The sequence below is a fragment of the Protopterus annectens genome, chromosome 2.part2, assembly GCF_019279795.1.
Source record: "Protopterus annectens isolate FY-2018-M chromosome 2.part2, PAN1.0, whole genome shotgun sequence".
NCBI classification, from domain to species: domain Eukaryota; kingdom Metazoa; phylum Chordata; order Ceratodontiformes; family Protopteridae; genus Protopterus; species Protopterus annectens.
Genome location: NC_056730.1, coordinates 577834267 through 577847688, shown reverse-complemented (window position 1 = coordinate 577847688; position 13422 = coordinate 577834267). Strand labels below are relative to the sequence as shown.

The 13422-nt window shown below is 40.7% G+C and overlaps 1 protein-coding gene across 2 annotated transcripts in view; it reads right to left on the bottom strand.

Annotated features, from left to right (window-relative positions):
* The window catches only part of LOC122795728 (prospero homeobox protein 1-like), a 277441-nt gene that overhangs the window by 60506 nt on the left and 203513 nt on the right, over positions 1 to 13422 (bottom strand). Inside the window, exon 4 of one of the 2 annotated variants that reach the window (XM_044064033.1) lies at positions 7937 to 8134. In XM_044064033.1, coding sequence (XP_043919968.1) covers positions 7937 to 8134 — 198 coding nt within the window. The remainder of the gene's footprint in view (positions 1 to 7936; positions 8135 to 13422) is intronic. The other variant, XM_044064034.1, reaches the window with a different exon arrangement.

The window sequence follows — 13422 nt, the reverse complement described above, 5'->3', positions numbered from 1 at the left end:
TCTTTCGGTATTGAGATGGGCCATTTACGGGGTGAGAGGGGGGTGAAGTTGGCACTGAATCGATCTGCCAGGATATTGGCAATATCCTTGGGATCAGTATATTTAGTGCCATTCTGTTGTAGCTCAGAGCAGATCTCAGCATTACCATTTAGATTCTTGACATAGCTATAGAATGCCTTGTGGTTGCCCTTGGAATCTTTTGCAATTTTATTTTCGTAACTAGCTTTGGAGGATTTTATGAGGGATCTCAGCTTCTTACTGAGGGTGGTAAGGGAGTTTTTTTCCATCCTGGGATTTTTCTCTTTTCTGAAACAGTTTCTTCCTTTTGTTGTAAAGTTTGTTTATGCCAAGAGACCATCAGATTGGCTTTCTTTTTTGGAGGAGAGTGTCTTGGTTCTATTGGGGATGGCACGATTCATGCACGAGTGGAATTGCTCGTACAGTGCCTTAGTGTAGGAATCAGCAGTCAAACTTTCAGTTCCCGTCTGCGTGGGTATCATGACGTTTGTCAGTTCTGATGTGAGTAGCATGAAGTTGACTTTGGAGAAGTTTTTTTACGGAGGTTTCCTTACTGGGGGGGTGGGGGTGGTATGTGGATGTCAATGGTGATTAGCTTATGATTAGACCTGACCAACGAGGGGGTGACCATAGGTGTGGAGCATTGATTTCCCATGTTGGTAATGACCAGGTCTAAGATATTTTAGCCCTGGTGGGACTAAGGATTAGTTGATCCAGAGCATTGGAATTTATGAATTCCAAGAACCGTTGGGCAAAGGTGTTGGTACATGAGTAGTTTTCCCAGTTAATGGCAGGGTAGTTAAAATCACCCAGTATTAGGTTGTTTGGTTGTTTCTTAATATTTTCCAGTATGTTTAGAAAGGTGTAGTGAGAATCTTGGGGCATGGTGGGGGATCTGTAGCAAGCTACAATTTGGATTGCAGTCTTACTTAGTGTTAGTTGCACCTGGAGAATTTCAGATGCATTGTGTTGGGCAACTAGCTTGGTGTTGTGAATATCCTTGGTGAATATGGACACTCCTCCACTTTTAGTGTTTCAGTCCTGGTTTGGTGGCTGAAAAGTGTGGTAAGAGTTGTAGCCTGGTATTGCAGGGATGCTCTCTGGAGCCTTGAACCAGGTCTCAGTTACTGCACAGATATCGATGTTCTCCATTTTTAGTAGTGCCTTGAGAGAGTGCATTTTGAGGTTTAGACTTCTAGCATTAGGTTCAGAGGTTCATAGGTAGGTATTAGGCTATCTGCCTGAAGGCATTTATAAGTCTAGCTGGAATGTGTTGGCTTTCGCCACCCCCTTAGATTAGTTCCCTGAGCTTCTGTCCAGCAGAGCCATTGAAGTAATCCCCGGGGTAAACTTTCCGTTTCCCATCCAGTTGTCAAGGTTTCTCTTGAAGAGTGTTAGTGAGGAGCTCTGCCTAATGTAGATTGGAATCTTGTTCCAGAGCATGGTAAGTCTCTGGGACAGGAAGCTATCCCTCCAGCATATCCTATTTATTGTTGTGGTGAGGTTTAGATCCCTAGAGTGTGTGGCTCTTGGGGATATGGTTTTCTTTAGGTGGAGCGTGTCCATCAATTCTGGGTTGGACATGGCCTTGTATGTCAGGCAGAGATCACCTCTGAGTAGGCGGTATGCAACTGAGTACAGCTGGAGTTTCTTCAGTCGAGCTGCATAGGGCATCTGTTTGAGGCCAGTGATCCTCCTGGTGATGTACTTCTGTGGTCTTTCCAACTGTTGCAGGTGTCTTGTAAGGTACATCCCAAATGGGGCATTGTACTCTATGATGGGTCTGATGAGTGATGTGTAGCTGGGCACAATGATCTCTTTTGATCTGGATGCAAACCCTTTTGTGATTAGGTGAGCCACATACAAGGATTTTCTAACCACTTTGGCAATGTGATTATCAAAGGAGAGATTACTATCTACTTGGGTCCCCAGATCCCTTATTACATCTTCTGTATTTGGGGGCTACCACCTATGTGGTAGTTTGTAGGTACTTTATTTTTACTAACGGGGATGACTATGCACCTTTTGGCATTTAGCTTGAGGCCATGGTTTTGACACCAGGTATCTGTCTCAGTGAGACCCTTTTAGAGGATGTCTGCGTCAGCCGGAGAGTCAGTCATCTGCAAACTTGGTCAGCCATAGACCTCCTGTGCTTGCCTGTACCTCTGTGAAGTATATGCCAAACAGAAGGGGTCCTAGGACTGAGCTCTGGGGAATGCCACTTGTAACCGGTTTGGAGTCAGACCTAGCTCCCACAACTCTTACCATGTTGGTTCTGTCCGTGAGCCAGTTGGCAACTCATCTCATGACGTAGGGGTTTATGCTCAGACTGGTGAGTTTGTCTATAATACCAGAATGGGGAATGGTGTCGAAAAGCCTTTGCGAGGTCTTGGTAGGCTGTGTGGACCACCTTCCCCTCGTCTATACCTCGGTAACTGTCTCAAAGAAGTCCACCAGGTTTAGGAGGCATGATCTGCCCTTAACAAAGCAGAACTGGGTAGGGTCCAGTGTTTGGAGGTTCCCAATGTCTCTGTTAATGAGCTCCATGATGATGTGCTCCATAGCCTTGCAGACCAAGCTAGTCAGGCTTATAGGGCAATAGTTCCCAGGGTCTGTTGAGGCTCCACCTTTGTGGACCAGAATAACCGTTGCTGTGCACCACTCTTTAGGCACATAGCCTGTGAAGAGGCTAAGTTTGAACAGTGTGTTTAGGTGAGGGGTTAGTTCATCTTTGAGCTCATGTAGGACACACCCTGGGACACCATCCAGTCCCATTGATGCTGTGTTTTTGGCTTTGGAGAGGGCTGTTTTATCCTGAGTGTCTGTGATTTCAGGGGCACTACATTCTTCTGGTATGGTTATGGGCCCTTTTGGGGGTGAGAGGGGGTGAAGTTTGCACTGAACCTATCTGCCAGGATGTTGGCAATATCGGTCGGTTCAGTGTATTTTGTGCCATTCTGCACTACCTCCAAACAGATCTGAGAACTGCCACTTAGATTCTTGACATAGCTAAAGAATGCCTTGTGGTTATCTTTGGAGTCCAAGTCAATTTTTCTTTCAAAGCTAGCCTTGGATGATTTTATGAGGGAACGTAGTTTCTTGCTGATACTGATCAGAGATTTCTTCCCTTCTTGGGATTTTACTCTTTTCTGTACTAGTTTCCTCCTTCTATTGTATAGCTTGTTTATGGCAGGGGTCCACCAGACTGGTTTCCTTTTCTTGGAGGAGTGAGTCTTGGTTTTGCTTGGGATAGCATGATCCATGCATTCTTGTAGATGCCTGTAGAGTGCATTAGTAAAGGATTTTGCAGCTTGGGCAGCGTTGTCCTTTAGCATGGGGGCTTTGAAACTTTCCACCTCGGTCTTAAGTAACGTGAAGTTTGCTTTTGAAAAGTTTTTCACAGTGGTTTCTTTGACTGGGGGAGGGGGCGGAATGTAGATATCCAGAGTGATTAGTTTATGGTCAGATCTAACCAGTGAGGGGTTGACCTCCGGTGTGGACCACCGGTCACCCATGTTGGTGATGACCAGGTCCAATATGTTGTCACCTCTGGTGGGGGTGTTGACCAGTTGATCTAGAGTATTTGAGTTTATAAATTCTAGGAAATGTTGGGCAAGGGAGTTAGTACTTGAGTAGTTCTCCCAGTTAATGTTTGGGTAATTGAAATCACCCAATATCAGGGTGTTTGCTAGGACCTTTATGTTTACCAGTGTTTCCAGAAATGAGGAATGGGGGCCTGGGACATGGTGGGTGATCTGTAGCAAGCTACAATTTGAACTGCAGTTTTGCCTGTTGTTAGTTGCACGTGGATGATTTCTGAAGCATTGTGCTGTGCCACTAACCTGGAGGTGTGGGTATCCTTGATGAATATGGATACGCCCCCACCTTTTTTATTTCGGTCTGGGTTTTGTGGCCGAAATGTATGGTATGAGATGTAGCCTATTAGTGCTGGGGTGCTCTCTGGAGCCTTAAACCAGGTTTCTGTTACTGCACATATATTGATTTTCTCCATACTGAGGAGTGCCTCAGGTGCATGCATTTTGAGGTTTAGACTTCTGGCATTGAGTAGCATTAGCCTCAGTTTTTTGTTACTTGTGCTATTTACAGTGGTGGGTTTGTCTTTTGAGCCTTGCCTAAAAAGGCACTATGGGGTTGACAAGAGCCCTGGCCAGTATTCGAAAGTCTAAGGGTGACAGGTGCAAGCTGTCTCTAGCGAAGCAGCATGGCTTGTCGAGCATGTCATCCCAGGCTGACAGACACTGGATCCCCTTTGAATGACACCAGAAGCTTAGCCAATTGTTGAAATTGATCATTTTTTCTTTATACCGTGGTATCATTCTTGGTAAGGGCAGGATGCTACTCAAGGTCAGGGTCATACTGGCCTGGGCTACATGATCAGAGAGCTCTTCCATGTCTCTTTTCATGTAGTCCAGGGGGGTATGGCTCAGGTCATTCACACCAACATGGACAATGACAGAGTCATATTTGTATTTGTTCTGGAGTTACCTGAGTGCTTGTGTTATGTGGCGGATCCTGGCACCTGACAGGCAGCTAACAGTAACCTTCTCCTTCTTCAGCCTAGTGAGTGGGATGTCAGTGTGCCTGACTATAGAGTCACCTATTACTAGTGTGTTGGGTATGTTATTTTGCCTTAAGGGCTGTAATTGCATGGCACACTGGTTTTGTGAAGTATGTGTTTCATGGTTTGTGTTGGGGGTGGAGGTTGCTTGGGTGTTTGCTTTGGAGGTCTCTGTTGCTTTTGCAGATTTTCATTTAGAGCCTCCAAGTATATTTTTGTGTATTTATGTGTGTTTTTTGCCAGTGCTGGTTTCATAGGTCTATGTGAGACTGGTTGTGTGATGCAAGTAATTCCATTCTCCTCTTGACTGTCTGGTCCAGTCTTGGGTTGAGAGAGCTTAGCCTCCAGTTTGGTTGTATAATTGCATCTCTCGCATGTATTAGTGTTTGGTGGTAGGAGGAGAGGGTTGTCTGTGTACATGAGGCAGTTGTAACATTGCCTCAAAATGCCCAGATTCACCAGCTGGGCCGGAGAGTACACCTGAGACTGCCCTTTGGACATCTCTGGATAGGTATAGTGAACTGTTTTACTGATTGGCTGGTAAGGTCAAATATAGAGCCTTGTCCTTCTCTACAGTATAGGGGGGTCTAGTGTTAAGGTTTATTAGTGCTTGCTATGAGTTTTAAGCAAGTGCCGGGATGAGAAGTGAATGAGTAGCACTGAGTAGCGTTACCTTCAGATTTTGCATGCTTGTACCTGTTACGGTGCTGGTTTTGTCCTTTGAACTTTGCCTAAAAAGGCATTATAGGGGTGGCAAGAGCCTTAGTCAATAACCTAAATCCCAGGGGTGACAGGTACAGGCCATCTTTGGCAAAGCATTGTGGTCTGTCGATCATGTCGTCCCAGGCAGACAGATACTGGATCCCCTTTGAATGACACCAGAAGCTTAGCCAATTGTTGAAGTCAAACATTTTGTCCTTATACTGTGGTATCATTCTGTGTGAAGGCAGGATGCTACTCAGGGCTAGATAACTGCCTGGGCCACATGATCCAAGAACTCTTCTATGTCTCTTTTCATGTAGTCCAGGGGAGGTACGTCTCAAGTCATTCACTCCAACATGGACAATGACAGAGTTATATTTGTACTTGTTGTGGAGTGACTTGAGTGCATGCGTTATGTGGCAGATCCTGGCACCTGACAGACAGCTGACTGTAATTTTCAACTTGTTCAGCCTGGTGAGTGGGACATTAGTGTGCCTGATTATAGAGTCACCTATGACTAAAGTGTTTGGTACATTGTCTTGCCTTAGGGGCTATTGTTGGGTGGCACAATGGTGTTGTGAGCTATGTGACACTTTGGTTGTGATTGGTGTTTGTTTGTGTTTCAGCTTCGCAGGTCCTTGTTGTTTGGGCAGGTTACTGTTAACGGCCTCCACATATGTGGGTTTAGTGTTGCTATGTGTGGGTGTTGGTGGTGTGGGTTTAGAAGGGCTATGTGTTGCTTTAGGTGTAGTGCAGGTGTTAACCTTCTCCTCTTGACTGTCTAGCACAATCTTGGGTGGAGAGAGCTTTGCTTCCAGTTTGGCTATGTAAGTGCATCTCTCGCAGGTTGTAGTGTTCAGTGGTAGGAGGAGAGGGTTGTCTGTGTACATGAGGCAATTGCTGCATTGCCCCAATATGCCCAGATTCACCAGGTGGACAGGAGAAATCACCGGAAGCTGAGCCTTGGACATGCCTGGTTTGGTGCTTTTTTTTTGTAAAGTACAACAACTGTTTTCCCTTACCTTAGCAAGGTACTTTGCAATTATAGGCTTTTTAGTGTCTACGATTAATTTCTCCTTATTAACAAGGAGAGTTGAGTGCTTGTATCAGTTTAAGACTTCCTAGTGCTTTCCAGCAGGTATTAGAGCAAGTGCTAGTCACAGTGATGCTTAAAGGTAAGATGAAAAAAAAATGGTTTATCCTAAACACCGCAGTGTGCACTAGAGGAGTTAGATGTGAAAGTGGGTAACTTAAATTTTACCTGTCTAAAAAGTTAAGTCTTAGTGGAGAGTCACTATTTTTAAATCAGGAAGATAGATTGAAAGGGGGTGGTCACTTTTGTATTCCGGTACTATGGAATACAGTAGGATGGCCAATAAATTTAAATAGTTGAAGGGGAGTGATTTCACAAAATGATAATTTTGTGCTTACTCACACCAGCCAGTAAAAACAGAGAAAAATGATATATATGGTCAAATTAACATAAGGGGCAGGCAACTAGAAAGACAGTGGTGTTTAAGAACTGTACAGTAACCGGGTGGAAGTGTGGGGAACAAAATTTCTGCCTGACTCACAAGAGACATAGCTGTGGTCTCTTCAAGTTTTAATATGCAGTTAAAAGCAGACTACAAGTAAAAGACAAGGTAAAGAAAACAAATCACAGTATTCAAAATAGAAAAAGTCAATAAAGTAATACAACAAATAAAAGCAAACTAACCTTTCCCTCACAGCAAAGTGTAGCAGAGTCTGGGTGAGCCTTTCTGGTGAAGCATCCCTCTACCTCTTGCATATATATATATATATATATATATATATATATATATATACATACATACATACATACATATACATGGTTATGCTTATGAACAGTATATCAGCAGAAAAAACATAAAATATCAACAAAATCTAACAACATCCAAAACCAATGTTTTTGCAGGGAGGACTTCTGCACTCCCCATACCTCCTGATAATTATATATATTAATTGCAAGTTCACACAACAATGGGGAAAGGGCATAAACCCTTCCCTAGTATAACTCCAATTTTGTTGATATTTTGTGTTTAGATATTTGTTTAAATATTTTTCTGTCAATGTTTTTGCTGTCAATATTATGCTGTTTAGATTATTTTAGCACATATAAGACAGAGGAAGGGAGGGAGGGAGACAGAGATACAGCCTTGTGAGCAGTTTTTTCTTAACTTCCTCCTTATAGGTGCTCATTAGCAGTGAGTGTTAAAATCCAGGTAAGAATAAAATATATCTTTATGGAATCATATGACTGGTCATTTGATATCAGTTCGTATTTAATGCTGTCTCAGTGGAATGTATAACATATCCTGGACAGTATTTCATTCATCGCGATTCAGTACAGTTCCTGCATGGAAGAAGTTGACAATTACAAAGTTAAGTCCTTACCTTACTGTTCTGTTTGACATACTCACAACTCAAGATATAACCCTAATACCTCTGTGTCAGTCTAGCCATAGGTCCCACCTATCCCCAGATCCGCACAACTGAATAGATACAGTGCATTCCAAAGCATCAAGAGTTTCCAAATCTTGCTGTCACATCAGATTGCATGGCAACATATGAAATGACTCCAGACCTCAGAACTGATTATGTCATGTCCAAACTCACCTGGAAATCATTAGCCTTGTTGTAATGCATGTTGAGAGCCCGGAATAGTTCAGAGTCCCTGGTGACAGTAAGTTTCTTTGGATCAGTTACTCCTTCCATGATGGCCTGCCGAGCAAATTTCTCCATCTGAATATAATAGAATTCTCTGAAGTTACTGAACCATTTTATGAGTTGAGATGTGATGCATCGATTAAACTGCTAACAAAAAAAAAGAGAGGTTAGAGCTATTTGATAGGAGGTACAAGAACTCCTACATCTGTCTAGCTATGCTAAAATGATATACAAACATTTATGACTTAGTAAAATAATACCTGATCTGTGAGACCTTTACCTGGTCTAAATTATTTTAAGATATCCTGTTTTGCAAGCTCAGAGACAACATGCAAAATATCAACACTAAAGGTACATGTTTCAGTATTACTTGCTTAAACATTAATTCTTGTTACATTTCACTGCCCAAGAGTGAGCAGTGTTGTGAAAATCTGTTGTGAAAGCTGTCCTCTGTTGCCAGTTGAGAAGGAATTAGATCTTCTGTAGAATGGACATTTTCCCAGTGATTCTTTGTTGAGTACTGAACACTGGAATTCAGGAAAGCTGGACAAACAATCCTGTCCACCTGGTCTGTGTGAGCAGCTAATTAACTGCTCACTGCAGCTACAAGACTGATAGTTAAAATGCTGATCTGGCCTGTCCCTGCAACATACCAGTAATAAAATACTGACTGGAAGACGAATATAATTAACAAGATTCAAACCGTAAATGACAATAGCAACCCTGACTCTAGATTTTACTGCCTGTTCTTCCAGTTTATCCCTTCGAAAGGCTATTGTACAAAACCATGGCATATAAAAATACTGTTTTATGGAATCTTTTCCCAGCTTCATCTAAACCCACAGTGTATTATAAACTTTAAAGAAATAGCTAACATTTGCTTCCATCCTCTTATCTGGCGGATTTTGTTTTAGAACTGTATAGTTCAGAGATGTGTAGTACGCAGTTTAACATGATAACATGCCTGAATTTTTTCCAGTTTTACATTAAAAATGTCCCAAGAGATCTGAATGAATGTATAAGCTCATCTATGTTCATCCAACCTGGTCTGTCAGGGTTTCTCTCTCTCTCTCTCTCTCTCTGTCTTTGTGTTCTGTCATTCATTGCCCAACACAGTAGAACAGGATTTTTGATATATTTATGATTAGACTGAACTGTTTTCACATACTCATATGCTATTCTTGAATTGGCCTCATATGTTCTGTCACAAGATGCAGTTGTAATATTTTTCTCTGTTTATTTGCATTCCCTAAATAAGAACTGCCTGCTACACTTAATTCATGGGATATTGGGAAGTCATAGCAAGTTAAATTGTCCCAGATTTGAAGTCATTACATCTTACCTATTTTATGTTATACTATTGCAACTTTTAAAGTGGGCACTGAAGGTAAATAATACATCATTCATTTCATCAACAACAAATATATTTTCATGAGCATATTCGCTACAGCTTTACTTACACATGGGGTTCAGACTGACCAGCATATCTCTCAACTTCTTAGTTCAAGAAATCTGAACAAAGCCAAAAATAATGGGGGAACAAAGACCCAAAAAGGGAAAGATTTTAAATATCATTCTTATAAACTTAGAAAGTTGCAGAAATAACAGGTTATGTGTTAGCATGTATTTTCAGGATAGGACGTATGAAACTCAAATGTTTGTCATTATTTAGTAACTTAAGTCCTCAACGATTTGCTAGAAAACCACAAATTTTATAACAGATCAAAAGTAGAGGGCAAAAATCTGGACATTCAGTGAAAATCTGAACAGTTGAGAGGTATGTTAACCAGCTAATTTTCTTTTTTTTTTTAGCTCTCTTGCTCCCTTGCTTCATCCATACAGCCTACCTACAGTGCGCCACATCTATTCCCAGGTCTGCCAGCCACTGTGGTACCGAAAGTCTAGTACTAATGCTACATGCTGGGGCTGACGTGGAACTTAAGGGTGTCATGGTGGGTATATGCCATCTACTGTTGGCTGGGGGATTTCCTTTATGGTCTACCCTTATTATGCCCTCCTCCCTTTGGTCATATAGTTACATCCAAGATGTGAGTGTGCAGTGGGGATATGCAGCATCTCGACCCACCTTCGCAGTGTCTCAGCCATGTCCCCTCCCTATTCCTCTCCTGGACCACACCCACCCGATGATGTCTCCAATCTCCACCAGATTTTGTCATGGGGAACATGACTGTCCTTTCTCCCTGGGATGGGCATACCCCATTCCTCTATGCTACCACCTCAAGAGCCTGAGTCACTACTTGAGCTCAGGTCACCTAGGCCACAGTCAGGGCTTTATCCTTCCATGCTATAATGCTGTCATTTTTTTTTTTAGTGTTACTATGCTAGATACCAATAGTAACAGGAAACATAAGTGCACCATTCATGTAGGGCGTTACCATAAGCAGTCTCAGTACCTCAAAAGGTAGCACCTTTACCTTTGGTGCTGGAAGAACAAAACACTGTGAGTTCTATTCCCACACCAGTTAGATGAATTTATTTTTTTTTCTAATACTGACACAGCAGTGTAGCATGGGGGGGGGGGTGATACACTCCTGAGGGTGCTGTCCTTCAGATGCGATGTTAAAATGAGGTTCTGTTTTCCTGAGCTGGTGGTAGCTCAGGTTGATGTAAAAAATCCCATGGCACATATTGAAAAAAGTAGGGTCCTTTATTTAACACAACATAAAAAACATTATTTACATATTTACAAATTTACTGAATTTATATATTTATAGGCACAGAAATATAAATTTCTATTTCTTACTATTTATCCTTATTCTTACAACATTCCCATTGTTATTCCTCCCTAACTGACCCCCAATCCTTCTTCCAGTCTGATCACAATCTGATATTTTGCAATATATGTGCCAAAATCCATTTCCCATTAAAGAAAATTTCATTTAGTTGTTCATTCCAAATAACACGTTAAATAAAATAAATTCTCATACATTCTTTTTTGTTCTTATAAATCTATACATAATCATATTCATATCTTGTTTATGTCATTAAAATTCTCTCAAAAAATTATTCACACAACTTTTTCCAGAGTTTCCTAACTCTATGTTAAAAATATGTTCTGTTTTCCCTTCCTCTACACAAACTAAACACATCCTTTCAACCTCCTTTTTAAAAGGCATATTATCCTTTACTGGTAACTTATTTATTCCCAGTCTCCGTAGGAATTCCTGACACTCTACTCTCTACACCACTTTTTCCTTACTTTAATGGCTTTAATCACTTCTTCTGGTAAGTTTTCCCTGGATTTACATAATAATTTTGTTTCATCACATCATTATACCATATCCTTCTACCTTTCTCTGTATTATCAGTTTTTATTTTCCATGTCAATATTATTTCTGGATAATTTTAATTTCTAGTAACCTCAATCTGCCTTCATCTTCACTCATATACAACACATCTCTTTTCACTTGGTTTAACTTGAACCCCCAAACTCCATTTGTACAGTTATGTTTTCATATTTTACTGGGATCATATACACGTTTGACATATATGGTATTTTTCCCCATTAAAACCAAATTTACACAATACATTTTTTTCCTAAACACTTTTCTATGCTTCCTCCACATACAACATATTTCTTTCATTTTTTATCAAATTCTCCTATTGCATCATAACTGCATAATTTTTCTCAAATTTTATTCCCAGCAAAGGTACTTCATTCATTGAAAAATACGCAGACCCAATTTTCACCACATTATCCAACCCCCTACTTTTATCCTTATTTAAGGTAGTTCCCATTTCCTTTAAAGATCCATTCAGACAAACCAATAGTTATAGTTATAATAGTTACCCCCTCCATATTTTGTTCTTAGAAACTATAACTATATTGTCTGAGTATGTCAAAACTACTGGAATCACCACATCTTTTTTCATCACATATCTAGCATATTTCATTTTATAAGCTATTTCACTCACTATCACATTCACTACGACTGCAAACAATATTCCACTCGTGGGACATCCTTGTCTTATGTTTCTTTACTCAGCCACCCACTCCAGAACATACTCACTCGATTTTATTATGCTGACAAATGCACGCTCATAATTCTGTTACCCGTTCCCTACTTAACCATAACATCCCACAAACATCATGTCATGCTGTATCAAATGTCTCGCCAGTATCACCTACCATAAGTTTCACATCCTCCCTTTTACTTAGAGCATCGCCCACAATTTATCTCACAACCAATAACATTTCTTGACATCACTTCAGTTTTATACTATATATATATATATATATATATATATATATATATATATATATATATATAGGTTCATTACATAAGACTGAAAACCCATAAATCCTGAGACCAGATACCCGAAAGACGAGAAGACTGGAAGACCAGAAGTGCGAAATGTAAAATCCCGAACACTACACTAAACATACACCACACACATACACATACACACAGTCACCCAAAACACAAACACACAAAGTTACATTACATACAAGCAGGGGGGAAAGCCCCCCTGCACCCCCCATGCAGGAGACTGTGCCGCCTATACCCCCCCTACTTAAATATTCTAACTCCAAGGTCACACTACACAGACAAACACATGAAAACACCACCACACACCTACATTCCCCACACACACACACACACACACACACACACACACACACACACACACACATAGACACCCACACACCCACACGCACACACACACATACACACACACACACATCACAGTCACAACACACACACACACACACACACACACACACACACACACACACACACACACACTAAATCCCTAACCAACACACTCAAACATAGATACTTACCTGACTTTCTACCAATCCATTCACAAACCGCAACACCAGAAGTGCTACTTTAACATCTCCGAATGTCGGGATTTTGAAATTCGCGCTGCTGGTCTTTCAGTATTTAGGGGTTTTAGCTATACGGTCTTGAGATTTTGAAATTCGATATTTCAATATTTCGAGATTATGTAGTGAACCCATATATATATATATATATATATATATATATATATATATATATATATGTACACGCACACACATATATTCTTCCTTTTGTTCTCTTTTGTATTATTCCCAGAAAAAGATAAGATCTGTGTTATTTACTGTGATGAGTCTCCAGTATTTTTATTTCCTGCTTTTCATCTTTCTTCTGTGTAAATTTTAATACCCCACTACGTAACTCTTCATAAACAAACCTTTCCTTCAACCATTCATTCAGCACATTTACAAAATACTCTTTTCACAATCCATTAATTTCTTATACATTCTGTACGCTATACCATCTGGGCCTGATACTGAATCAACGTTTACTTTCTTAACTACTGCATCCAATTCACTAATGGTTATTTCTTTTTCAGTGTCTTTGACTTGTTCTGGAAATTTATTTACTTTCCATTCTCTCTTGTTTTCCAACCTTGAATGCTTAAGA